General features: G+C 50.0%; 12 protein-coding genes across 12 annotated transcripts; 7 read left to right on the top strand and 5 right to left on the bottom strand.

Moving 5' to 3' along the window:
* Window positions 1-1,067: 1,067 nt before the first annotated feature.
* Window positions 1,068-4,394, top strand: M437DRAFT_80160 (Na(+)/Li(+)-exporting P-type ATPase; the record flags this gene model as incomplete). The annotated part of the gene is made up of 3 exons (XM_041027298.1): window positions 1,068-1,322; window positions 1,377-1,617; window positions 1,669-4,394. 3 exons carry the CDS (start codon window positions 1,068-1,070, stop codon window positions 4,392-4,394), a joined length of 3,222 nt encoding a protein of 1,073 aa, XP_040884539.1.
* Window positions 4,395-5,304: 910 nt separating this feature from the next.
* On the top strand, window positions 5,305-6,444 carry M437DRAFT_80159 (uncharacterized protein; the record flags this gene model as incomplete). Its single annotated transcript, XM_041027297.1, has 1 exon — window positions 5,305-6,444. The coding sequence occupies one exon, from the start codon at window positions 5,305-5,307 to the stop codon at window positions 6,442-6,444; it is 1,140 nt and encodes a 379-aa protein (XP_040884538.1).
* Window positions 6,445-6,986: 542 nt separating this feature from the next.
* Window positions 6,987-7,755, bottom strand: M437DRAFT_35802 (uncharacterized protein; the record flags this gene model as incomplete). Its single annotated transcript, XM_041019322.1, has 3 exons — window positions 6,987-7,172; window positions 7,252-7,443; window positions 7,492-7,755. The coding sequence occupies 3 exons, from the start codon at window positions 7,753-7,755 to the stop codon at window positions 6,987-6,989; spliced, it is 642 nt and encodes a 213-aa protein (XP_040884537.1).
* Window positions 7,756-8,586: 831 nt separating this feature from the next.
* M437DRAFT_61912 (galactose oxidase) lies at window positions 8,587-9,636 on the top strand (the record flags this gene model as incomplete). Its single annotated transcript, XM_041024000.1, has 1 exon — window positions 8,587-9,636. One exon carries the CDS (start codon window positions 8,587-8,589, stop codon window positions 9,634-9,636), a length of 1,050 nt encoding a protein of 349 aa, XP_040884536.1.
* A 1,677-nt stretch (window positions 9,637-11,313) lies between these two features.
* On the top strand, window positions 11,314-12,071 carry M437DRAFT_61911 (uncharacterized protein; the record flags this gene model as incomplete). The annotated part of the gene is made up of 2 exons (XM_041023999.1): window positions 11,314-11,735; window positions 11,786-12,071. The coding sequence occupies 2 exons, from the start codon at window positions 11,314-11,316 to the stop codon at window positions 12,069-12,071; spliced, it is 708 nt and encodes a 235-aa protein (XP_040884535.1).
* Window positions 12,072-12,593: 522 nt separating this feature from the next.
* M437DRAFT_71326 (uncharacterized protein) lies at window positions 12,594-12,989 on the bottom strand (the record flags this gene model as incomplete). The annotated part of the gene is made up of 2 exons (XM_041025658.1): window positions 12,594-12,907; window positions 12,965-12,989. The coding sequence occupies 2 exons, from the start codon at window positions 12,987-12,989 to the stop codon at window positions 12,594-12,596; spliced, it is 339 nt and encodes a 112-aa protein (XP_040884534.1).
* Window positions 12,990-13,464: 475 nt separating this feature from the next.
* Window positions 13,465-15,472, top strand: M437DRAFT_61909 (alpha/beta-hydrolase; the record flags this gene model as incomplete). The annotated part of the gene is made up of 2 exons (XM_041023998.1): window positions 13,465-15,324; window positions 15,377-15,472. The coding sequence occupies 2 exons, from the start codon at window positions 13,465-13,467 to the stop codon at window positions 15,470-15,472; spliced, it is 1,956 nt and encodes a 651-aa protein (XP_040884533.1).
* A 390-nt stretch (window positions 15,473-15,862) lies between these two features.
* Window positions 15,863-16,935, bottom strand: M437DRAFT_36954 (4'-phosphopantetheinyl transferase; the record flags this gene model as incomplete). The annotated part of the gene is made up of 2 exons (XM_041019541.1): window positions 15,863-16,795; window positions 16,852-16,935. 2 exons carry the CDS (start codon window positions 16,933-16,935, stop codon window positions 15,863-15,865), a joined length of 1,017 nt encoding a protein of 338 aa, XP_040884532.1.
* Window positions 16,936-17,172: 237 nt separating this feature from the next.
* M437DRAFT_61907 (SNO glutamine amidotransferase) lies at window positions 17,173-17,991 on the top strand (the record flags this gene model as incomplete). Its single annotated transcript, XM_041023997.1, has 1 exon — window positions 17,173-17,991. One exon carries the CDS (start codon window positions 17,173-17,175, stop codon window positions 17,989-17,991), a length of 819 nt encoding a protein of 272 aa, XP_040884531.1.
* A 170-nt stretch (window positions 17,992-18,161) lies between these two features.
* M437DRAFT_36406 (RNA-binding domain-containing protein) lies at window positions 18,162-18,735 on the bottom strand (the record flags this gene model as incomplete). Its single annotated transcript, XM_041019444.1, has 2 exons — window positions 18,162-18,626; window positions 18,679-18,735. The coding sequence occupies 2 exons, from the start codon at window positions 18,733-18,735 to the stop codon at window positions 18,162-18,164; spliced, it is 522 nt and encodes a 173-aa protein (XP_040884530.1).
* A 260-nt stretch (window positions 18,736-18,995) lies between these two features.
* On the top strand, window positions 18,996-21,614 carry M437DRAFT_37475 (uncharacterized protein; the record flags this gene model as incomplete). The annotated part of the gene is made up of 1 exon (XM_041019635.1): window positions 18,996-21,614. The coding sequence occupies one exon, from the start codon at window positions 18,996-18,998 to the stop codon at window positions 21,612-21,614; it is 2,619 nt and encodes an 872-aa protein (XP_040884529.1).
* A 405-nt stretch (window positions 21,615-22,019) lies between these two features.
* On the bottom strand, window positions 22,020-26,047 carry M437DRAFT_37231 (uncharacterized protein; the record flags this gene model as incomplete). Its single annotated transcript, XM_041019590.1, has 2 exons — window positions 22,020-22,529; window positions 22,586-26,047. The coding sequence occupies 2 exons, from the start codon at window positions 26,045-26,047 to the stop codon at window positions 22,020-22,022; spliced, it is 3,972 nt and encodes a 1,323-aa protein (XP_040884528.1).
* Window positions 26,048-26,683: the final 636 nt, after the last annotated feature.

Genomic DNA, 26,683 nt, shown 5'->3' with positions numbered 1-26,683 from the left:
ATACCAAGCCTTGCACTGCCTTGCGGCATATACCAAAAATCCCGCAAGACCTTGTATACTTGAGGAGGAGGTCTTCCACAACCCAAGATCCTTCTTATTGTCTGCGGTTTTCTGGTCTCCTAATTTATAGTTTCGGATCGACTGCTCATATCCTTTTCTCTTCTCATCTCATCTCAAGCATTCCACGTGCTAGGAAGCTTGTCAAAATCGGAGACCATACCATGCTACACACATAATTACCATCCAAAGACAAGGAGAAGCTTTCCCTTTGCATAACCCTTCGCATCCACTCACCTTGGATGGCTGCACGCCGAGTGATAAGTCCGGTTACCGGCCAACTTCAGTCTGGGCTCGGTCTTGTCATCGCTACTATCTCCTTCCTTCAAAGTCGTTGAAACAATCAGCTCACGGTCGTTACGTATCACGTATCTCTCCACAAGGTTGGCACGTGTGTGCCACTCCCCAGGTTGCTCTCCAGAAAGGCAAAAGCAAAACTCCGCGGACTCGGAATTGGTCTTGGCGCTCAACAGGGTCTTGGACGGTCTTGGACGGTGCCCCCTGCCGACGTCTTTCAATCACCACGAGCCATACCACATTTGACCCACCTGTAGTCTGTCAACAAGACATAGGTACACATCCATCTGCGTTTCTCTAGTCGTGATGTAAGCTCGAAAGGTTGCCTTTCATATAGCGACAGATAACGAGAAGGTAGGTCAATGACAGATGCCAAGACAGTTTCTTGTGTTTCTTGGTGCCATGCAACATGGTTCCAGCCATGCGACACCTAATTGGACATTGACTCAAACCCCTCGACAATAGTTATAACTTCCAAGACCATGCTGAGGGATTGAACCAGGAAAGGATGACGGCAATGCCTCTAACGTGGGTACCATTGTGCGTGTCGTTACTTGGCAGCATATATACGTAGGAGATGATAAGGGTGCCAAGGGTGGAAGTCCGCCCTCCGCTGGAGCAGACATGCGATCAGGCTACATATAAGGCATGCAAGGCCCCCGTTTTGTCATTATAGCTGACCATATACCATCGTTAATGCCCAAATCTTCAGTATGGGCAAACAACAAGATACGACACTTGACCAGCACGTGTCAGGCCAAGCTAATGGCAACGGCCTCTCAAAGCCTGCTCACGCACTCACATTCGCTCAAGTCACGGAGGACATCAAGGCCAATGCTGAGAACGGTCTTTCGTCAGCAGAAGCCAAAGAACGACACAGCAAGTATGGCACCAACGAGCTTGGTGATGCGGGTGGTGTTGAACCTGGAAAGATTCTCATTCGACAAATCGCAAACGCGATGACCTTAGTACGTAGCACCAAAATGTCTATGATGAACGATCTTGCTGACCGGCGATAACAGGTACTCATCATGGCTATGGTTGTCAGTTTTGCGATCAAGTCATGGATCGAAGGCGGCGTTGTTGCAGCAGTTATCGGACTGAATATCGTCATCGGCTTTATGCAAGAGTTCAAGGCCGAAAAGACCATGGATTCACTCAAATCACTCAGCTCCCCTACCGCCAATGCTGTTCGTGATGGCAAGACTGTCAACATTCCCACCGTCGAGATTGTCCCCGGCGATATGGTTGAGATCAAGACTGGTACGTGATCGTTGAAGCTATCAAGATTGTCAAATACTAATTACACTTCAGGTGACACGGTACCCGCAGATGTCAGACTTATCGAAGCAGTCAACTTCGAAACAGACGAAGCCCTGTTGACTGGAGAGTCCTTGCCCGTGAGAAAAGACGCCGACGCCGTATTTGACGAAGACACCGGACCCGGCGATCGTCTCAATGTCGCCTACTCTTCCTCAGTCGTCACCAAAGGTCGTGCTCGTGGTATTGTCTACGCTACTGGCATGTACACCGAGATCGGATCGATCGCCGCAGCACTTCGCAAGAAAGACTCGAGAGTGAGACCTGTTAAGCGCAAGCCTGATGGCTCTGCTAAGCCTCACCGATACGCACAAGCCTGGACGTTGACCTTGTCTGATGCCATTGGTCGCTTCCTCGGTATCAACGTCGGAACTCCCCTCCAGAAGCAGCTGTCGAGACTCGCAGTATTGCTCTTCTTCATTGCTGTGATCTGTGCTATCATCGTTGAGGCCGCGAACAACTTCAGCAGCCAGCAAGAGGTCATCATCTACGCTGTTGCCACGGGTCTCAGTATGATCCCCGCGTCTCTCGTCGTCATCCTTACCATTTGTATGGCCGCTGGTACCAAAAGAATGGTTGAGCGCCATGTCATCGTCAGAAATCTGCGTTCCCTTGAGGCCCTTGGCGGTGTTACTGATATCTGCTCTGACAAGACTGGTACACTGACACAAGGCAAGATGATGGCGAAGAAGGCTTGGATTCCTGCCAAAGGTACTTATTCGATCGGAGAGACCGATGAGACCTCCAACCCTACCATTGGCGAACTCCAATTCACCCCTGATGAACCAAGAAACATTAAAGCCGGAGAAGAGAAGCACGATGTTGTTGCATACGATGATGAACTCAAGGACAATGAACACCTGGGACACTTCCTCAGAGTAGCTGCTTTGGATAACCTGGCCATCGTCCAAAAGGACGAGGACGATAAGTGGACGGCACGTGGCGATCCCACTGAAATCGCAATTCAGGTGTTCGCAGCTCGATTCGGCTGGAACAAATCAACCTTTGTCTCTGGAAACAAGCCCATGTGGAAGGAGGTCGCTGAGTTTCCATTTGATTCAGATGTCAAGAAAATGTCTGTCATTTTCGAGGAAGCTGCTACCGGCAAGAAGCAAGTGTTCACCAAGGGTGCCGTTGAGCGAGTCATCGGCTCCTGTATCAATCTTTACCAAGACGAGTCCGGAAAGCCTGTCGAGATGACCGAAGCCATCCAAGCAGAAATCTTGCAGAACATGGAGGCCATCGCTTCCCTTGGCTTGAGGTGTTTGGCACTGGCCAGCAAGGACTTTGAAGGTGAAATCAACAAGGATGAAGAGGTCGACCGTAACTCCATTGAAAACGGTCTGACCTTCCGAGGTCTTGTTGGGCTCTACGACCCACCTCGCCCTGAGTCCGCTTCCTCGGTTCGCCAGGCTCACGAGGCCGGCATAATCGTTCACATGTTGACTGGCGACCACAAAGGTACTGCGCAGGCAATCGCTGCTGATGTCGGTATTCTTCCCACGCACATGAAAGATCTGTCCAAGGAGGTCTTGGATGCTATTGTCATGGAGGCCAGTTCTTTCGACAAGCTCAGTGACGACGAAATCGACGCCCTCCCCGTCCTTCCACTGGTCGTTGCTCGTTGCGCGCCCAACACGAAAGTTCGCATGATCGAGGCTCTACACAGACGCAAGGCTTTCGCTGCCATGACTGGTGATGGTGTAAACGATTCACCTTCTCTCAAGCGCGCAGATGTTGGTATCGCCATGGGTCAATCTGGTTCTGATGTCGCTAAGGATGCCTCCGATATCGTCTTGACCGACGACAACTTTGCCAGTATCCTCAACGCCGTCGAAGAAGGTCGCCGCATGTTCGACAACATCCAAAAGTTCATTCTTCATCTTCTCTCTCAGAACATCGCCCAGGCATGCACTTTGCTTATTGGTCTTGCCTTCAAGGATCTCGACGACCTCTCCGTTTTCCCCATTTCACCCGTCGAGATTATGTGGATTATCATGATTACCAGTTCTTTCCCTGACATGGGTTTGAGTTTCGAAGAAGCCGTTCCGGATGTTATGCGCCGCCCTCCTCAAAGCCTGAAGCGTGGCGTGTTCACATTCGAAGTTCTTCTCGACATGCTTGTCTATGGCCTCTGGGTCGCCGCACTTTGCTTGTGCTCTTTCTGCCTTGTCCTCTACGGCTTTGAAGATGGCAATGTTGGCCGCATTCCTGCTACTGGTTGCAACAACTCTTGGTCTCCCGAGTGCGATGTTGTTTTCCGTGCCCGTTCAACTTGCTTTGCCACGCTGACATGGTTCTCGCTCTTCCTTGCCTGGGAGATGATTGACCCCCGTCGCAGCTTCTTCCGTATGAAGCCCGACTCCGACCGCTACTTCACCCAGTGGATGTTCGATGTCTGGCGCAACAAGTTCCTGTTCACGTCCGTCGTTGCAGGCTTTGTCCTCATCTTCCCGGTTCTCTACATCCCTGTCATCAACCACGACGTCTTCCGTCACACTGGCATCTCGTGGGAGTGGGGCATTGTCTTTATTGCTACCCTCATCTTCTTCATTGGCATTGAGTCTTGGAAGTGGGGCAAGCGCATCTATTTCCGTCACCAAGCAGCAAAGGCAGGCTCTGAAGCTCAGGATATTGAGACTGCCATCTTTGGCAAATACATGCGCGATCTCACGCCTGTTGGCAGCTGGTCACAATCCACAATGAAGGGGGAAGCCTGAATATGCAATCCCCTACACGTATGACGATTCTGATGCTTCTTTCGGGACAGGATTTTTGTTTATCCTTGGTCTCACGACTTTTGTTTAATACTCCATTTAGCGTTTTCTTTTGTATCTCTTATTCAAGATATGTGTCGAAACACAGTATATAACAGCCCAAACATTCAAATGACAGTGTATCCATCACAAATCCCATCTCTTCTTGTCAGTGCATGGCAGTATACGCATTCGTGTCAAGACGTATCTTCCTCATATACCAACCTATTCGTGACTTCGTGACTTTGCACAGAACCACATTCTACCTGTTGTGGAGCTCAGTACTTGGATCAGGCCGTTTCGCCTGCAGTGTAAGCATTAATGACCTTATCAAGTTCATCGTTAAGCTCAGCGAACAACTTGAAGTTCTCTGTAGGAGTGAATCGTGTCTGAATTGTGTCAGAAATGGTTGATAGTACTTTCTTGATCGGGATGAGGAAGGAGACTCCTATCTATACCATAAAATATTGTTTCATTGCGGTGCCAACAACACAAAGACATTGTCGATGAACCAAACGATAGAAAAAACCTGTCTTGGGACTTTAATCAGACGTGATAAGTGTTAGAGAGAGACAAATTTGGAAGTCGTTCATGTTCGAGTTTATGATATCTGATGGTAACAGAAGGCATCACATAGAAAGTGATTCCTTCGTTTCCAGCGTTGGCAACAAGGGTTGCGCAACGAGCTGTTGTCAACTTCAATATAAATCCAACGCCGCGCGCGCAATCATCTTGAACCAAGACAACAACCAAGACAGTTCGTTTGAAAAATCATCGTACATGCGCAACATCATCATCAACTGAGGGTGGAGCACTACATGCGTGGTGAGAGTTGACTCACAACAACAGGATCAGTCTCTTGTCGACAGTCACAATGAGTCGCACGTACGACCAGCCCTTTCGCGGCCTTCCTCGAGAGTTGCGTGATATGGTATGGAGAGAGCTGCTGGTGCTTGACAGAGTAACTTTCCGCAAGCCAGAAAGATCAGAAAAACCAGATGGTGAACCTGTCGGTGCAGATTCTCTCCTCTCACCTCTGACTGGCATGACTGACCTTCGCGGCGATCCGCTTCACCTGAACCTTTTCTTAACAAACAAGCAGGTCTTTGCAGAGACTTCTCCTATCTTCTATTCATCCAACGAATTCATCATGCACTCCCTGTGCACACAATGCGCCGAGCAATGCAATAATCATGTCAGACCTGCGGTTCGACGTGTGCGACTCGAAACCCGATCTCGCCCAGTCCTCGTTCAACCACAGCCACACGACATCCATGTGCCTTGGATCGGCCAACACCACAGGTTGGACTTGGTTACTGTCAGAATGCCATACGAACCACCCGCCGTTCCTGCTCATGTCAACAGAGCCATCAATCTACCATACGCTGTTTACCTCGTCGCCTGTATGCTCAAGGGCTCTATCAAGCGTCTTCGTCTACTCTATCCTATTCCCACTGGTTTTTTGTCTCCTGAAGATTTCTGGACCATTCAACTATTGCGCAAAGGCAAGAGACTTCTCTCAGATAGAGACCAGGTTTCCAAGATCAGGAAAGTATGGAACAAAGCTGACATGAGAGGATACATCGAGATTCTGAATAAGCTTCGAGATGCTCCCCTGGCGAATTTTGTCGCCAGGTTCGAAGATGGTAGCTCATTCAGGGTCCCGCGTGGCAATGCAGCGATTGTGCTCAGCCGCATTGAAGATGAACCGATCGAGAAGGACACGGTTCCGCGCCCGAAAGTGCGCATTGTTGGACCGAACTCACATCTGAAGCGAAAATTTCCCTGGAATCCTGACGTTGCCGATCCTCGACCTAACAAATTCTCTCGCCTGCAGTTCCCGGCCTTCCTCGTCTTCTCGGAAAGTCGTTCGCGCAAGATGCCTCAAAGCGCTGTGCAAGAAAGGTTCAAGGGAAAGTCGAACCAAATTCGCCGCCTTGTGAGCGAGGGGAGGGCCAGCTTCGGCTCTGCTACCTCGGGAAACTTTTCAATGGCAGCAACATCCAAAACTTGAAGCGTGAATGGCTTTAATAGCTCAAGAAATACAGCGTAGGTGAATTTGGGATACAACACTCAGCATATCAACCAGCAGCACTCTCAATCACACAATCGGTTTGTGCATTTCCTTTTCTGCCTTTCGAAAAACACCTCCCAGACACAAGTTGAAGCTGGAAGACCGGTTAGCAGGGTATATCGCAGACCAGAGTCAAAGGTCGAGACTTCGAAGAAGTACATTCATTGGTGGCTCAAGCTGATAATTACCGGCAGCAATCTCAATGACCACAAATGCATTCTCCCGACACAGTTTTGAGTTTCGAATCGGCTCAATGAGGGTGTACCAATCTTCGATAGACACACGCCTAACAAAAATGTCTTGGAATCTGTCTATCATTGCTCAAGTTGCAATATCATGCAACCAGCCGAGCTACTGATGATAGGCTCATGTTACAAGAAATCAGGTTGAAGGTTGGCGGCAAACACGCTGGTTAAAACCTTTTCGTTCTCTTGAATTGCAACATTCATTTGTCCATCTCCTAAACTCCTTCCTTGATGCTGCTAGTGAATGCTTGGACTCTTTTTAGAATCTGTAGTCGCAATTTCGACACTTTTGGTAATGATGACCAGCTCCTCGTCCAGCATTGGTGGTTCTGGTCGAGGTGCAGCCACAGCATCTTGGATGCTCTGTACCAAGAGCAATAGGTGAATGACGAAGAGTGGGATGAGAGCATAGGAGGAAAATTGCTGTGATATTCTGTCAGCCAATACCCTTCAGAAAACGAATACAAAAGTAGGTTGGGGGAATGGCAACAATAATACATACACTTTCTCGACACAAAGGTCCAAAGTTCTCTGGCGCACCAACAGCACCCTTCCATCTGCAGGTCCAGGTCTGAACGGTATCCGACTTGCTAGGTGCTGTACCATTGGCAACTGCAGGCATGATCAAAGCGATTAGCGCTGCAATTGTAGCCATCGATATAAACACCACTGTCGCCCATTTGATTATTTTGCTCTAGTACTGGTCAGTAGACATTCAAGATCAACGAGCGAAGAAAGTTACCTTGCCACCAGTCTTATTCCCGGCAACCACCAAACCAACAGAGATAATGTCGAAAGAGAAAATAATGCAGGAGCAGACGATGACAGCAATCAGACCGTGAGTATCGAAGTGTGCGTGCCAGACGGGTAGCCACCAGGGGTTTGACGTATGCTCAGAATGATAGATAGATAGAACATGGATGGAGACCGCCAAGACAGGTAGAGCCAAACAGATGCTGAGTGTTAAGAGTAGAAGAGGTGATCGAGTGATTGGTCGCATAGCCATTGCAATATTCGTCTGTCTGATTGGAAATCGATGAAGGATGTGCCTCGAATGGTGTAGAAGATCGAAGTAAAGGTATCTGTAATGAGAGACTCGAATTTGCGAACCAGTGATGTGAACGACGAAGAAAAGGCGCTAATCACAGATTATTTTCAGAGCAGTCCAGTGCTCTTGAAATGGTGAAGATCAGAAGAAGCGAATAAAGAAGGACTGGCTGCGTGCTTTTGAGAGAAGCTGCAACCTTCGGACTTTTATCATTTCTTTTCCATTCTTTCCTACAAACTATCTCTCGTAGCCGCCGGATACAATACGAAGCAGATACATATTTAGCAAAATTGTGCTCAATGTGCTGCGATTGGCTGGCCGAGATGCCCGCTTCACAGGAACATAGATACGTATCGTGTTTCAGATTCTTCAGACTCTATCTGTCTGTGGTCTGCAAGAATGCCGGCTCCAAAAATGTGTCGCGGAACGAGCGTGATGTAGCTTTTTGGGCGCTTAGGTAGAGGACGCGAACTATGGGCGGCTGGCGCAAGCCAAGAATAGCAACTTGAGGAACGGATGTCAAGAAAACTGTCGAAATCCTCGCGAAAAATAAAAAAGTTACAGGAGAAAGACTCACAGAATTCGTGAAATATCATTGAGCTATCAATTAACGAGGTTGTTCAAGTTATACTCTTTCCCCTCATGAGCCGTCATGGCCATCAAGGTGTTTTGAGGCAAGCCCTAACGTTGGGATCATCGAGGCAGTGACATTCGCGACAGGCCCCGATGTTGACTTTCTAGGAGCTCGAATTCAATTCTTCCTTCCTCTAAATTGCACAGGATATGACCATGGCGACCATCCAAGGCACCTGGACTCTGACTCGACGAGCTGATTCACTTCAACGCTCCTCCCAAACCCTTTCCACACTCGGCAACCGCGCCCTGATCTTCGGAGGCGAGCTTCATCCCCGCCAGCCTCGCGACAATAACGTTCACATTCTCAATTTCATTCCGGGCAGACCAAAAGCCAGTCTGCAGGAATTTGAAGCACATTTTACTGGGAAACCCGAGGATGTAGGTGACTGGCCCTTAGCACGTGTTGGTACAGCCAGCACTGTCGTGGACGATCGGATCTACTACTTCTCAGGTCGCGGTGGTGTGGATATGGCGCCTATAGATGAACAAGGCAAGCTATGGCAGTTTTGTTTCTCTGACGCCCATGGTGTTGGTTGGAATGAGATTTCACCGGCCGACAACTCTCAACCAGCCCCAGAGCCTAGAAGTTACCATTGCATGGCCTCTGATGGGACAACAACTCTCTATGTCCATGCAGGATGTCCCGCCTCTGGGCGCTTATCCGACCTCTGGGCTTTTAATGTCAATGAGAGGAAGTGGAGGCAGTTGACCTCTGCACCGGGTGCTCCCAGAGGAGGTACCTCGATTACATTCTCAAACGGGAAGCTATATCGCATGGGTGGATTTGATGGCAAGCACGAATTGGGTGGTGAGATTGACATTTACGATATCGCATCCGATAGGTGGAGCACTCATACCTTCTCGCCCGATGGAAACGAAGGTCCTGGTTGCAGGAGCGTTGGCACACTCCTGGCTATCAATGTACACGGAAGACCATCACTGATTACTGCATTTGGAGAGAGCGATCCAAGTGCTTTGGGTCATGCTGGTGCTGGAAACATGTTACCTGATGCATGGCTCTGGGATATCGAGACCAAGAAGTGGAGTAAGATTGTCACGGAGGAGGGTGCAGATGTACCACAACCTAGAGGATGGTTTGCTGCCGATGTATTGAACATTGAAGACAAAGAGGGCATTATTGTACAAGGAGGTCTGGCAGAGGACAACCAGCGCTTGGATGACGCTTGGGTCTTGAGCTTTTGAGCCTCTCAGGTATATCGTAAAACTGTACAGATTTTAATGGAAGTAGGATTGGTACACGCGCCACGCCATGAACGGCTACGATACTGGTGTTCCTGCTGTCAAGATCCAACAGACATATCTGTCACTTTATGCCGAACACTTGGAAAAGGCCGACCAAGTTCCCAGAGCACGTGTGATTGGCCTGACAAGGAGTCTCACCGGTCTTTGTTTCTTTGTATCAATCGTACATTGTTCGTGCATGCATGCTTGAGACTAGAGAGAAGTCGGAAGTACTTCTGACAGACAAGATAGGTTGTCCTGCGTATACGTTGTCTGAGCAGCATGATGTTAACAGCTTCAGAATCAATTGAGATATTGGTTGATTGGGTCCAGGACTATGCTCAGTTGCTCCGTACAGGTAGCTGCGGTGTAAGATGTCGTCTTGAGATAAGACTCAGACGTCGTGTATCCTATCAGAGCCAGATACGTGTAAACTTCCACGGTTTCTAGAAATACTCAAGACCCAAACGTGAGCTGTTGCCATTATCCAAATGAGTGACCGAGAGGCCTTCTCTCATCTGAGGTCGCACAGGTATGAGTCAGAATGCTTTGACGTCTCGATCCGAACGGCGAACGCTGCACACTTCGCACCCGGGTATCCAGATCTCGGATCGAACGGATGGTTGGAGACGTTTTGTTGGTCTTCCAGTCCGAAGGACTCACCTAGCCTTATGTGATGAGCAAATGCTCAAGCTCTGAGAATAACACTTCTCTCGAACCAAGCAAGGCTTAGCTTAGCTACTTGTCTACAGTTATACTTGCAATGATAAGCTGATGTAGGAGCGACAGCAACGACAAAGGTATCGCTCCAATGTCATCCATCAAAAGAAATAGAAAAGCAACAACTCACAATGCGATAAGCTGATTGCTTTGTACAGTATCGAAATTGGGGAAACAACGTCACGGTCGATTCCGCACCGGATGAAGGGAAGCCAACCCCAAAGCAAGGAAACATTCCAGAAATCGAAAAAGACGGTCAGTTGGTCACAGGGACAGTTTGCGATCGGCTGATGAGCGGGAAAGGACCCTGAAAAGCAAAAGCCTCGGCCGCGTGCATCCCGCATGCGCGTGCATGCCCATGACGTGCGCTGCATCCTGTCACTTTTGTTTGGTGGTTATCTTTTTGTTTTTCAGGAGGTTTAAGCTCCGAGAAAAGGCTGGTTTGTCGTGATACTTTCGCAACAGCACAGTCATGTCGATGTCAGGGTTTAGCTTTATCGCGCAACAAGATGAAAAGCAAGCACTTTGGGGGCAGAAACGAAGTTAAAGAGGGTGCCATCATCGCGCGCCCTGCTCCTTGAGCTACCATCTTGCTCTTGCTGCTCTATTTGCATTCTTTATCCTCAAAGGGCAATAAACCCGTTTTCCTCGAACAGAGTCACCGTGATTCATCTTTCACATGCTCAGCCGTGTCACCTCCTAGATCTTGAACACTCCAGCTCTCTCCTCAGCCCTCTCCACAATCTCCCACCATCATCTTCTGTCTCCCCACAATCGTGCTCGTGCTCGCCCAGCACATTATTCCGAATTTCCCGTTTGTCATCGCTAGCCTGACATTGCCGCGGCTATATTACCTGTCTCTTGACTTCCTACGAACGAGCATCACTGTTCTCCTGACCTAGTGACTATACAAACGCCATGGATCCACTCATGGCTGCCCAGCGCGTTCTCGAAACGCCAGAACTGCTCGAGATGATACTGGCCGAATTGCATCCATGCCAATTGCTCGTCTCCCAGCGCGTCAACACCCTCTGGCACGACTTGATCTCCAATTCACCCCAACTGCAACAACTGCTATTCATGAGACCTTCATGGCCGAAAGCCAAACCCTTTGACTCACACCTGTCCTGCGAAGCCAATCGACCCAGTCCACGTCCAAGAAACAATATGATGCTAAGACGAGTACTCGGTGGAAGATATCCTACCTTTACACCACGAGTCACCAGTCAGAAAGATGAGGAAGAGTATGCGGACAAGGGTGTAGAGGCCCCAGATGCCAATCCAGATGACATCAGTAGCATTCCACGATCTGTGACAAGCCCGTCAAGTTACTGGACATGGTAAGGACTTTCTACCCAGAAAAAAAGTTCTTGATCTAACCAGAGAACAGGGATGTCAATGTCATGTACCCCAGCGACAAGCTGCCCACAGAAGATGCAGCCGTACTGTATGAGAAAGCAAGCTGGCGTCGCATGTACCTATGCCAACCGCCATGTACGGAACTATACCTTGCCCGTCGCTGGTGTCGAGCAGCTCGCCCGGCGATTTCTTCCGAGGACGGCATCACCATGGAGACATTCATCGAAAAGGCGACCAAGGCCCGCGAGCTCTGGAACCAGCTCTTCATTTCGAGTGATGGCGATTGGCACTTTGAGGGCCCAATGCGAAGCAAGTGATTCGACTGATGTTGTTTTTGTTGTTTTTGACGTTTTTGATGAGTGTACGACTATACCCGGGCCGCTGGCGTTTTGAATTGGTACATAGGCATATTTTTGATTAGTGGGTTCTCTGAATAGCACACGTTATCATCCTCCTTGATCTTTCGTCTGTAATGTGAATGTGTCGTGCAGCGCATCTGTGATCGGCAAATATCCGTATATGGTTGTCGGTGTCCTGCAGATGGTGATCCATGTGCTGTTGTGCGCCATCTGTTGCAACAGATCATTGCACTAATCGGGAAGAGACGTCTTGTAGATGGTGAGTCTTGAATCGGCTTGGAATTCGTGACATATCGTACTTTCAAAACGGATGGTATCATATGTAAGTAGAGTGGAGTGCCGTAGACAGGCAATTGAAACGCCGTATATTCCCAATCAAACCTGTTTGCGCCTTTTAAATGCAAATGCAAAGATTTTGCCTTGACTCGTCTTTTGACCCGTCTGACTGTCGTGATGACTTTTCCTAGCTCTTTAGATTGGTCATGAGTCGTCCTCGGGGGCATCTTTGCCATCTGTCGTCTTGATATCGCCAAAAGCGCTTTTTCCGGCATAAAGCTGTCTGCTGGGGTTGTCTGCGCCAGCCTCAATCTCGACGCTCGAAGAAACTGGTTTGTTGCCACGGAATCTCTTGCGCATGTCGATCAGACCACGCTTGCATTCTCCGTATCCTTTCTTCAATTGCTGGCATCGAGTAGGAAGAGTATCAACGAGCGGTGGACGGAGGCAATCGGCGGCGCTGTGGCGTTGGACCATGATACAGTCACTTTGTTGCAGGCATTCGGCGAGTGCCGCACCTAGACTCAATCAGCCTCTAGAATAAAGCGAGATTGGCGATCATGAACGATGCATACGAATGTCTTTGCAAGATGAGGGCATATTTGTGGTGGTTGAAGCGGTTTGCGCCGGGACCGAAAGTGACCAGAAGACTTGATGAAATGGCCCGAAAGTGACCCGGAGAACTCAGGAGGAGCTATACCGATTGATTGTCTTCGACTTGTATGGGCGAATAGAACCCTCCAAGAAACAAAGAGGTAGGTAGTGTTGATGGATGGACAATATTTGGTCGACTAACTAAAGATCGGCTAATGATTCCTTGCTCACGTGTCTGGCCGAGAAAGAAACCCCAGACTGCTGCGAACGCACAGACTCAGGCAGGCACAGACTCTCCCTTTCACATGCATCCTCCAATGACGTTGATGAAACGACTTTGTTGCTGTCTCGAATCGGCCCTGTACCACGACCCACAACCCAACAGCTTTCTGCAGCTTGCTTCCTCAAATCCGCACTAGACACCGTCTCTCGAATCTGGCCTGCACTTTGTGTTCGTGGATCGCGTCTGGCACACTCCAACATGCCCAGCATTCCGTTCATCGGGAGGCTGTATCTCCAGGAGTATCTGGCCCTGCTTGGTTCTTTTATTCTGATTGGTCTGGAAATCATCATCAGAGGCATCACTCTAGCTCTACCAGGTCCCATCATTCGCTTCTTCTACAATTGCTCGCGTAGAATATTCAACCAACTCTCCGGTGCCCAGGGCAGGAGGTCAAGAAACCGGAAAAAGGCCATCTCATCCCCAATTGCTCAAGCTTCGGATTTCGTCGAGCTCTGTGAGCTTTTTGGTTACTATGCCGAAGAACATATCGTTCAGACCAAGGACGGCTATCTATTAGGTCTCCACCGTCTTGGCTGGAAGCGGGGCGAAGAAGACCAGAGGGTAAACAGCGGAGAGGGTAGCATTCAGAAAAAGGTCGTCTACCTCCATCATGGCCTCATGATGAACAGCGAGGTTTGGGTTTGCTTGACTGAGAAGGAGCGCTGCCTACCCTTTGTACTCGTCGACCAAGGATACGATGTCTGGCTGGGCAACAACCGTGGCAACAAGTACTCCAAGAAGAATGTTCACCACTCTCCCACCAGTGCTGCTTTCTGGAACTACTCGATCGATCAATTCGCCTTCCATGATATTCCAGATACTATCGACTACATTCTTGCTACCACGAGTCAAAAGTCGCTGTCCCATGTTGGCTTCTCGCAAGGAACTGCTCAAGCCTTTGCCACTCTTTCCATCCACCCTAACCTGAACGAGAAGGTTAATGTCTTTGTTGCGCTCGCACCTGCAATGGCTCCTCCAGGCTTAGCCATGGGAATTGTTAGTAGTTTCATCAAGGCATCACCAGAGGTCTTGTTTCTACTTTTTGGTCGCAAGGCTATCCTGAGTAGTACCACCATGTGGCAGGCGTTGCTCTATCCTGGTATCTTCTCATGGGTCATCGACAAGTCTTTGCTGTACCTATTCGGGTGGCATGCAAAGAACATCACCGCATATCAGAAGCTGGCAGCTTATCCGCACTTGTTCTCCTTCAGCAGCACAAAGTCAGTTGTCCATTGGCTCCAAATCATCAGAAACGAGACTTTTCAAATGTTTGACGACGAGGTCCAGGCACCTCTCTCTATCGCCTCTGGCGCAAAGTACTACAAGGTTGCCAAGTACCCTACGCGTAACATCAAGACACCCATCGTTCTTGTCTATGGCGGAAGTGACAGCTTGGTGGATATCAAGATCATGCTCAAGGAATTACCCAGACATACTGTGGCCAAAGAGATCCCTCATTACGAGCATCTCGACTTCCTCTGGGCCGAAGACGTGCACAAATTGGTCATACCACACGTGCTCGATGCTTTGGAGGCCTACTCGACCGATGCAGGACGCAAAAGTTTGATCTCACCTTTCAGGCCTGCTCGACCGCAGAGTCTACTGCCTGCATCGGTTCCCAGTTACTCCGAGGGAGAAAGTACCACTTGGGACTTTGCGGATACTGACGGTGCAAAAGAATCCAAGAGAAAGTTACGAGCCTTCCGAGTAAGCTCGCCACGTCGCTCATCAGTCAAATCTAAGAACACCAGCGGCAAGGTTTCGCCAGAACTGGTCAACACTATCTCACCCGATGCGTCCGCTATCACTGAGCGATCAACAAATTCGCGTCCTGAAGGTTGGTGGAGCAGCGACGAAGTTGCAGGTACTACATCCGATCCAGCCACACCTGACACACATAGCCAGCTTGAAAAACAGCCCTCCGAAACACCGGATGTGAGCACGCAACCTGGAAAGCAAGCTACACCCAGACGCTTGAGTAGGCTTCCTATAGTCCAAAACACTGGGCTCGGTATATCCTCACCACCAGCACCGACTGCCCCTTCTGCCGTCGCTGCTGTCAGAACTGGCACTGCATCTCCATCATCGCACAAATCGAAGCGCAGTGTAGACAGCTTACGATCCTCAACCAATGAAGCGAGCTTCGGAGAACATGGCATCACCTTTGGCGCAGGCGGAAAGGGCCTTGTGGCAGAGGGAGTCGTGAGTAAGGAAATCGGGGCCGCGCAGACGTTAAAAGCATTGGATGCCGATGGACATGCTTCGGATTCGAGCAAGAAGCGGAAGGCCAAGCAGCAGACCTCGCGTCGATATTAGGTATCTCGATGGGAGTGAAAATCTGTTTTGAGGCTCACTTTTGAATATGCTTTGATATATGTGACGCATGTAGCTGTGAAAGTGCACGATACTATCAGGGACAAGACAGTGTCCAGTAGGCAGCAACAACTAATCGGCTCTCTGCGGACATGCCTCTGCTTCCCAGGATAGTTGTGCCTCGTGATAGCATACACTTTGCTCTTTGCTACACGAACGGGGTGCAAGGTAAAAGTTCAGCACACAGGCAGGCATGAAGTAGTCATATGTGTCATCGACTCTCTCAAGTCGCAAAAGCAATCACATCACTCTCCAAATCCAACTTCGTAAAGCCCGGTGCTTCCAACCCTTGCAACCCCTGCACCGCAACAGCCAACATGAAATCCTCCTCAAACGCCTGTATCGTCATTTTCACATCCTCGACTTTCTCGCCGTGTAACACTACTTCCACATCACTGAGTTTTTCTCCCCAGGTCCCATATGTAGAACATCTTGCTACCGTCCCTGGCTTTGGACTCTTGACGTTTTGGAATTCGAGATCTTTGAGCCAGGGGGCGAGGAGGGCTTCTCCGGCTAACTTGATGTAAGCTTCTTTATAGCAGAAAAACGTGTAGAAACGGCGGAGTTTTGCTTCGATGAGGAGGTCGCTGGAAAAGGAGTGGGTTTCCCCACTTGGCAGAGTTATGCTGAGGGGTTTGTTGCGATGGACGCAGCGATCGATGCGGCCCAGCAGGTTTCCTTCTATGGTTCTGCCGTCGAGCAGGGTGATGTAGTCGATGTTGTATTTCATGTCCCAGCGCTCGGCGTCCGAGAAGACGTCTTCGTAGATGTCTATCCATGCGTCAAAGCCTTCTTGGTCGATGGTGCGGTAGTCGTCTCGTTCGTTGACGCACACGATGTCGGTTCCGACAAGAGCGGTTTTCGAGTTACCAGCTGGTGGATTCCAGCCTACAAGAGACACCAGGCCAGCCTGATGAGAAACGTTAAAGTCGATATGCGCAAAGGAACCATCAGGTAACGCAGCACATGGTTTTCCATGTGTAGGGTCTCCTTTCCTGGCGATTTTTACATCTTTCCAAGGAATGTTTAGGGCTCTTGAGATGTAGAGGCGTTTTAACAAGGCAGAGGCAAGAGACATTCGAGCATCGGGGATGAATATTTTTCTGAGTACGGTTTCTTTCTCATCTTGAGATAACAAGTGCAGGATATTGGAAGCCTGGTTGGGTCAGAGGAAAACTAATGGGAGTCGTTAATGTGCAGTGATGCACTAACAGCGTCCTTGATGTGTTGGCCGGGCCATAGTGTTCGAGTGTCGATTAGCCAGCACGTCAATCCTTGCAGATTCGAATCGGTCATATTCAAGCTGACGTCCACAGTCCCTTTGGTAGCAGACCTGCTTGGAACTTTATATGGCAAAATGACAATCTGACACTGGTCGGACCAACCTCCAGATGTTTGGTTGATGGTATGGTGGGGCCGATGAAGGCGGTGAAACCGCAAGTCTTATCGATAAGAAATGTGTCATCGCATTGTCAACTTTGTCGCATGCAAGTGTCAGTCACACTCAAAGACAATCAGATCACAGCAACAACCATGAGCAACGAAATCACCATCGGAGTATTGGCACTCCAAGGAGCCTTCAGCGAACACATCCAACTCCTCCAACAAGCAGCCAACTACATTGACTCCGAACCCAACGCAGCACCGCGAAAGTGGCACATCATCGAAGTCCGCACTGTAGAACAACTACAGTCATGCTCTGCTCTAGTCCTCCCCGGCGGTGAAAGCACCACAATCTCTCTGGTCGCTGCACGATCCGGCCTGCTCGAACCTCTCCGCGACTTTGTCAAAGTATCCAGGAAGCCTGTCTGGGGAACATGTGCAGGACTAATCCTACTCGCCGAGTCTGCAAATCGCACAAAGCAAACGGGACAAGAGTTGATTGGAGGATTGGACGTGCGTGTCAACCGCAACCATTTCGGTCGTCAGGTCGAGAGCTTTGAGGCAGCATTGGACTTGCCTTTTTTGGTTGATGCAGGTGGTGAGGCTTTTGCTACTAGCAACAAGCCCTTTCGCAGTGTCTTTATCAGAGCTCCTGTTGTGGAAAGGGTCCTGGCGCCGCAGGCTGGCGAGCAAGAAGAAGAAGCAAAGTTGGATGATACGGTGGTTGCGCCTTCCAAGGCAGCGTCAAGCGGAAAGTCGATCGGCAAGGTTGAGATCATGGCGCGCTTGCCGGGTCGTGCAAAGGCGCTGAATGACAACAAGACAACAGCACGAGAGGTGGGAGAAGAGGGCGATATCGTGGCTGTCAGACAGGGTAATGTGTTTGGCACCAGCTTCCACCCAGAGTTGACAGGCGATGCACGAATTCACGTATGGTGGGTCAAGCAGGTGCTACAGGCATTGCAGTAAGCATAATGTAGAGAGAAAATGGGTATTGGCAACTAGATGATATACGAAAAAATGCATGCTGCTCGGTCTCGATCCTCGGAGAGTAATGGCAGCGCCTTTTGGAAATGGTAAAAGAAACAGAGAAGAGAAAACGCCAGGACTCCGTGAAATGCCTGAGCCGAAGAAATGGCTCATCGGTAGTTGTCGTTGTAGACATCGTAATCTTCCTTGATGGCTCTGCCGTAGCCTCCTCTGCCAGGATCAAACTCTTCACGGTACTCATCTCTGACCTGACCACCGCTCTTTCCACGACCGTACTGTCTGCCCTCATTGAAGCCCTCGTCCAGATCGGTACGGATGATGCGCTCGTCGAGCTTTGTGCCGCCAATGTACTTGAGGCAGTCCAAAGCGTCCTGGTGAGTGTAGTACTCGACAAAGCAGAAGCCACAGGGGGTCTTTTGGAAACGATCAAGACCCATGATCAAGCGCTTGATTTCACCGCACTTTGAGAAGAGTTCGTGAATCTGCTCTTCGGTGGTGTAGAAAGAGAGGTTGCCGACATAGAGGGTGGTCGCATCCTTGAGCTTGTCTTCGGGCTCGGGAGTCTTTTCTTGAGGAGTGTCGTCGTCGGGAGCACGCTGGTATCTACGGCGCTTCTGCAGCGAAAGTCAGCAATGGCTTCCGGATGGTAGGCTGAGGAGGATGTACCTTGGCGACGGTGTATGAACTCGGGCGATCCAGACGGTCGCATGTGGTGCGCAACATGATGTTGGCAGCCATGGTTGTTACAAGAAATGGAAAGTTGGAAGACAAATGTCAACTGCGACAAAGTCGTGGTGGACCAAAGTAAACAGAGCAAGTGAAGGCTCAAATCAAAGTGACGATGGTCCAAGCTTCATATGGTATGCGCGTGTTTGCAGCCAATGTTTGTTCGCGACGAGCTGCTCTCTCTCTCTCTCTTCTCGCGCTTCGTCACTCGACCGACGACGACAACTTCTGTTGTCACTTATCCATACGCCTCGAAAATGGCCAGAGTCATCGGCCACACTCCATCGTGGCTCTCAGCCCCATCGCCGGGCTTCAATCTATTCCAGCGCAACGCCGACACAAAAGCTCCTTCGGCCTTGCGCAATTCCTCCACCAAGACAGACTCAGCCGGCCCTACACGAACCATCGCCCACCGCGGTACCGAGATCTTTGTCCTGGTCGGCAATGACATTCGCTGGTCCGACCTCGTCTCGCTGAAGGACGCCGAACAAGACAACAACCAACAGTCTTACAGAGTCCTCAAGACGCCCGTCGCTGCTCAAATCAAGCAGCTTGTCGTCTCTCCCCATGGCGACTACCTTGCCATCCTCACCGAGCACACCGTACATATCGCCGTCTTGCCCGATCCCTCACATCTCTCCGTTCAGGATCCCTCTCCTCTGCGCATCAAGACTTTCCAACTGGGTCCAACAGCACATGTGCTTGAACAGGCCCCCGTAGTCTCCGCACTGTGGCACCCCCTAGGCCACATGGGTAGCTGTTTGGTCACTGTCACAAAAGATGCTTGCGTCCGTCTATGGGAGTTGAATCGTGATTCGCGCGCTTCCTTCGATGAACCAGAGCTCGCTCTCGATTTGAAGAAGCTTGCAAATGCTACCTCTGCAGACCAGGACTTCTCTGCTTCCAAGTACGGCACCAGCAAGGGGTTCTCTCCTGACTCGGTCGAAATGGAAGTCGCTGCTGCTTGCTTTGGTGCTAGGGCCACCTCTGATGAGCATGGCTGGTCTCCCATGACCCTCTGGATTGCCATGACTGAAGGAGACGTATATGCTCTGTGTCCTCTGCTTCCCTCCAAATGGGAGCCCACCCCAACCACTATCCCTTCTCTGTCGACTGCCGTTGTAGCCAAGGCCGAGGTCAACTCCCAATCAGATCCCACTCCTGAGGAGCGCCGCATTGTCGATCAACAACAGCGATGGCTCGCCGACATCGACAACCAGGAGCCTCTGGTCGTATCACATATCGATACTCTGGCTGAGTTTGAGGTCTACAACCGTCCTACTAACCCACCTGCCATCCCCAAGCTGCAAGGTCCTTTCTATCTCACCCCTGAACCCGATTATGACAACATTACCGATATTTTTGTCATTGCTCCCCGTCTTGATGATGACGCCCTGATGCAGGAAGAGGATCAAGATGACTTCTTTGGTCACGACGGCCTGTCTGTCGGCATAGTATGCTTGGCTACTGCTTCTGGCAAGGTTCACATCTGTCTAGATCTCGATGGCGTCGAGGCTCAGTGGCTTCCATCTAGACGCGCTGCATTCCGTCGTCGCTTCGACGAAGAGGAGGCTGTTTCTGAATTGCTTCTCGTCGAAACCTTGACTACCCCTGAAACCACAAACTCATGGCCTACCTTTACTCCAACCACCACCAGCCGCTATGGATTCTTCTTGAGCTCCAATGCAGGCATCTTCAACATTTCTCTTGAATCCTGGATCGCTCCTCTCGAGGATGAACTGATCAGTCCTAGCGATTCTGGCGCCGGATTCCGTCTCGATGTGCTGTTCGATGTCGAGAAATCCACCATCGATCATATTCTCAAACGTACTGCTGACGCCGGAAACGCTCCTGCTTGCGTCTCAATAGTCGATTCTGATCTGGGCCATTTTGTCCTGACCTCTACCTCTTCTCAGCCTCAGGCCGTTGTTCTCGACCTCCCCGTCGACCGCTCGCTCTATGCTTCGTTCGCTCCCGATGAGGCACCACTAGCCCTTCCCGCACCTGATCTTCGTCAACCTTATCAACCTCCTGAGGCTTTCTTCGCTACCTCTGCACTTCCCGGCTTCTTAGACACCGCTGTTCAAAGGAACACTCAGTTGAGAAAGGCAGATTTGAAGACCCAAGTCCGTTTCTCTCCTGCCACTTTGGAACTGCTCACAGATGCACACCGCTTGCTATCTACCGAGACGAGCCGATTGGGAGCCGCAGCTGCCGACCTCTTCCGTCGCTGTGAGAGAATGCGTGCCGAGTTGTCAGAGCAAATCCGTCAGGTCGATGAAATCTCGAAGCGCGCAGAAGCAGTAACAGGAGATGACGATGACGGTCAAGATGCCGATCAGCCTCGCCTAGTTGGCAAGGAGAAGATTGATGAACGCATGGAAAAGGCGCGCAACCGATCCAAGGAACTCGCCCAGCGTGTCGAGGCCATGCGTCGTCGTATGGCTAAGGAACTAGGCGGCAAAGAGCTGAGCATAAAGGAAGAAGCCTGGGCAGCAGAAGTCGCTGCCCTCTCAACCAGTCTTGGAGAAGCACAGCCCTCCTCCCTTGCAACCGAAGAACCCATCACAACAGAAAATGACTTGACCTCACGCTTGCAAGCAGTAGGCGAGCTCCAACGAGCACTCGTAGCCCGCGCGAAGGAAGCCGCCGAACAGCAAAAAGCACTCACACCATCAACACCAACACAAGACGACGACACAAACACAGAATCTCAAGATTTGAGCGCGAGTGTCAGTCGTATACCCGCCGACTTTAGAAAGCAAAAGATTGCGCAGGTCATGCAGTTATTGCAAAGGGAAACGGCATTGGTGGATGCGGTTGCAGATCGTCTGAGCAAGTTACAAGGGCTTGGAAATTCTTTTTCTTCGTTGTAGAGAGGAAGAGGATGGGAGTTGCTGATAGGGAGAATGAAATGTATGTAGAGACTTGGATGATGAGGAAGAAGAAGAATGAAAAGTCAGAACAGAGTATTCATGCACGGAACGAAACAGAATTGAAGAGGCTTTTTTGCATATGATCACATTGAAGAACCCATGGTGAATGGAAGAAACCATCATCAACTAGGTATCTCCCATTGTTCCGCCAATTGAAACAGAAAACCCAAAAAAAAGAACGCCTGTATCTTTTTCATCCTCCGTGCATTGTGATTGAAAACAAGCCCTCAACCGACAAACAACAGTCCGAAAAAAAAAATGCTCCTTGAAAACTCCCAATTCTTGACCATTATTGTCATCTCGTTTTCCATGCATTGCTGGCAGCAAAAAAAAAAGATCACACACTCAAATCCCACCCACGCCACCCCCAAAAGCCCCTTCAAACCCATTAGTCCCATCCCTATCATCACCACTATCCCTGCCATTCCCATTCCCATCCACTTCTTGCCCCTCCTCATCATCATCCTCATCCTCTTCATCAAGCACCAACCTCCTCAAAACACTCCTCTCAAAAAGATCAAGTACAAACCTCACAGCCGGCAATTTATACCTATGGCTCGTCAAAATGTCCAACACTTTTAAAAAGACGTCGAGACTTTTTAGGCCTGGGGCTTTTTTCGCTTTGAGAGCGTTGAGGTCGGCGGCTGCTTTGTTGGATAAAACGGTGTTGCCGAGTTTTGTTACTGCTTTGAGGATTTCGAGGGATTGTGGGGAGGATGTGGAGGGAGAGGGGAGATGTTTGGGGTTGAGGTTTGCATTGGGAGGAATGGCGGGGGAGGAGGTGGAGGTAGAGGTTGGACGGTGGATCAGAGGTGATGGGAGGGAGTGGAAGTGGGAGGGGCCCCATTGGCGGATCTAGATGATGTTGTTAGTTGATGCGCAAACAACAGCAGCAAAAGAATGAAACCTACATTGAAAAGTTTTGTAAAATCAAGAGGTAAACAATACCCCAGAGACTCTCCAAGCATGTTCACCGTACCATTCCAATGCTGACTCGCCAAAATCTCCTGACCATGCAAAGATCTAGAAATCAGTCCAAGCACAAAGAAAGCAGTGCCCCTCAACGTCAACACCTCACTCTTTTCCGCAATCTCTATAATGTGTTGCGTAACGTCCGATTGCTCGAGAAAAGGTGCGCCCAACTCCATGGATCCTACATTCCCTACTGCCCAAAGACAGCCCTTGACTTTGACAATGGTTTCTGCGTCTTCTTCTTCCATGCCAAAGTCTTGAATTGTAGAGACAAATTCTTCGAAATGGCCTTTGTTGCGGAGCAACTCGCAGCCCTCGGCGGTGCGTGTGAGTTCGCGATAGAAGTGTGGAGGGACTAGGCCAAAGTCTTGGGGCTCGGGAGTCTCTTCAAACATTGAAACTGCTTTTTCGGGAATATCGGCTAGGGCGCGGGCGAGTGAGGCTTCAACTAGAGTCACATAAGTGTCGTTGCGACCGAGGAACCAGTCGTCCATTTCTTTGGTAATGTAGTCGAGGCCATCAAGGTAATGGTATCCGACTGAAGTTGATAAGAAGCGAAGCAGAAGAGGTGCACCAATCTCGCCGAGATGGTCTAGTGCTGGTCTGCACTTCACGACGTATTCGAGCGAGTTGTTGTCGTTGCACGCTTCTTCAAGGATCTTGATGGCAATCTCGCAGACTTCAATCTCTGGATCGTAGAGTTGGGTAACCAAAAGGCGAATTGCCCATGCAGCGCACTCACCACTACCACTTGACTTCGGACCACTGTCCAATGGCCTAATAGCGTATTTCCGAAGTATTCTTGTAGCAGCTATGCGGACATCTCTGGAACCAGAAATCATGGCTTTTGACAGGATGATCCTGGGATGACTGTCCAGAGTATAGTCAAGATTGGTGAGGAGAGCCATGATAAGATCATCTCTTCCTCTGAGCTCAACAATGTGATAGAACATATTGATGATTTTCCACCGTTCCATCATCTGCAGTCCCTTCTGGTCACTGCAAAGAACACCTAGGATGGCGAAGTATCCACCTACAAGTGTGTCTGCTAACCTCTCTGGAGAGAACAGAGGAGTAGTAGATGTAATGCCACTCATGCGATCAAATTGAGCCAAGCACTCTGCAATCTGTCGCAGCATCTTGTTGTCGGCTAGATATTTGGTACCTTCTGGAGTCAAGAGCAGTGTACGGACGAGCGCACAGCCAGCTCTAACATAGCGCTGATTTGGTTTCGTGTTTTTGGCGTCAGAAAATCTGTATTTGAATGGTCGCAGGAAACCTAGCAGACGGTGGACGAATTTTGTTGCTTTCATCGCCTCGTCCAGTCTCCGTGAATTTGTTAGTGGTCCCTCAATCATGGGTTGAATCAGGTCCCATCTCCATTTGGTGTAGTTGACAGTGTTCAAGACTTGACACTCCATAAGCAGGCCTCTGAATTGCGCTTCATCCATGTTGGCACTCATCTGTACCTTCGGTTGTTCTGCAGATTTGGTAGGCTCAAACTCATCGGCTCGAGTTGACTTGACACCCGGTCCTCCGCCTACAGATCGGTACAAGGTACGGTTAACACTGTCCACTTGGTACACTGTGGCTACAGCCTGCGATCGTTCATCTTGGCCAAAAGAAGTGGCCTGGTGAAACAAATCAGGTAATACTTGCAGCTCAGCACTCCATTCGCTGGGGAGTAATTGGTTGGCGAGTTTCAATACTTCGCCAATCAGTAATGTGGTTTTTCGTTTAAGGGCAAGATTTGGTGCATCACGTTCAGCATGCATCAATGCTGGTAGCAGTCCAACTCGCAGAAGAATTGTTAAGACGACTGCAGAAAAATGTTCTATCAAACTCATTCTTTTCGAAGCTTCCTCTGGGTCGTTGCTGGAAGGTTTGTGCTGGTCGTTCGCCTTGAGATTGGTGACTCGGCCATACGTGGTCAAACGTCTTCCTGCTAGAAAAGAGGAAGACCATGACGGCGGCTTAATGCGAAGGATGTCAAAGAGGAGTTCAAGAACGATTGACCTTACCGCCACGGTATCAATCAACAAAGAGGAAACCACAGAACGTGCCGGTAGGAAGTCATGCAAGGATATTGTCATGATGCCAGACCAGCTCTTGAAAAGTGCTGCAACCACTTTCGCACTTGATTTCATGCGGTCTTCGTGAGCAATTGAAGTCGGAGGTTCGGTGAAGGTCGCGAATGGGAGGCTGAGCTCAAAACCAGAGCGCAAGAGACCTCTACGTGCGGGTAAATCCAATAGATGTAGGAAAACGGCAGCCAGTGTTTCTGGAGCCTGGTAAGCACCGTTGCCCATGGCATCAGAAAGAGTGCCAATGCCACCAGCAGCGATGACGAGATCAGGACTACGTATAAGTAATTCGGCGAGAGTCATGACGGATATAGAGCGAAGACGATCCTCTGGATGTTCAGCAATAGCGACGATGATTCGGACGACCGACGGAGCAATCTCGTGAACACCATCCTTAACATCGAGGAAGGCGCGAACAAGTTTCAAGGCTTGTTCTCGTTCCACCATAGCCTTGGCTTCCTTGACTAACGACAAAATGACAAGAAAGTCTGTGTGATGCGCCCGAATGGTTTGTAGTGATTTGCGATCCGTGATGGCATGCCGTAAGACGCGGTATCCTGCAGCAATGACCTCGCGACTGTCGCTGAGAAGCATCATCTGCATACGAAGACCGAATATGGACCACGCCAGGTCATATTTCAAGGCAGGATGGCGCTTGAACAGGCCCACTAACTCGTTTGCATGGCTCACGTAGTAATCAGGCTTCATGTCCTCAGTCTCGAGGGCCTGGAGAATCTCAGCAAGGATGTATGTTGGCGACTCTGATTCCGGATCCAGGTCATCAGGCTCGGCATTTTGGAGCAGGGTAAGGTTGGAGGGAGATCTCTGAGGTATAGCGAAAGAGAGACGATTGGCCGGGCTCACGGTGGATTCCTTTGCACGTTGCAATTCGGCCTCGAGATCAAGTTTCAGCTGAGCGATTTTGCGATTTGATGTATTGAGCTCCGACTCGACCAGACGGCGCTGGTCACGACTCTGTTTCGCATTCTTTGCATTGAGGGCCTCGAGCAGGTTCTCACTTCCAATCTTTATCTTGGTCTCTTTCTCGATCTTGTCGCGGTAGTCGGCAAGACGTTGTTCGGTGGTCACGGTGGCAGCAGATTGATCGATGTCAAAGGTAGAGAAGTCGATGCGGCCATTGTCAACACGAGAGACGGTTGGACGAAGTTCGGTAGAGAAACTGCCAGGTGGAAGGGTTTTGGAGACCAGACTCGTAGCGGAATGAGAGCGGTTGTCCTTGAACTGTGGCGGCAGGAGGGATTGGTCTTGGGTGTGGCCGGTCACAGAATGCGCCGTCGGCCTGGTCATGGGCGGCATCTATCACGACCACGTCTGTCTAGTCATGGATGTTTGTCGAGAGCCGGCGACGGCAGCGGCAGCGGCAGCTACGAGGTCCAGAGAGCGCATCGGCTCCGTCCCGAAAAACCAGATCTCTCAAAGAAATGCGGCGACGGCGATGCTATACGTATTCTATGCAGTAGGTTCTGGTAGTTACAGCTGTTGATGCAATGCTACAAGCGCCAAGCCTGTTTCATGTCTGTCCCACTGTCCCTCGCTGATGACACTCCCCGCGACGCGACTGCCTTTTTAGTTGAACCCCTTCTCCGCCGCTCTTTGCCGCGCCTTCCTCCTTGAATCTTCGCACAAGTCCAATCTTGTGAACATATGCATTCATTCGTGCTGGAGTCAACCATCTCCTGATATTCTCCACCTCTCACGATTGCGATGCCGCTGTCGGATCTCATCGACTGAGAGCCGGACGCTCCCACCTGTTCACGTCGGCCTTCGCCGATAGACTGGAGCTGTCGAGTACATCAAATCCCGTTACTCTTCGCGGGCGCACCCGCCCAGAACAAGTGATAAGCTCTATCGCCCATGTTTATATCTACCTGCGTGCTCCCATGATCCTGTATCTGCTCTGAATCAAGTAGTTTTTTTCTGTCTATACTTATC

Source organism: Aureobasidium melanogenum (assembly GCF_000721775.1).
Source record: "Aureobasidium melanogenum CBS 110374 unplaced genomic scaffold scaffold_1, whole genome shotgun sequence".
Classification (NCBI taxonomy): domain Eukaryota; kingdom Fungi; phylum Ascomycota; class Dothideomycetes; order Dothideales; family Saccotheciaceae; genus Aureobasidium; species Aureobasidium melanogenum.
Note: the sequence above shows the minus strand (reverse complement) of the source record. Positions and strands in the feature narration are given on the sequence as shown.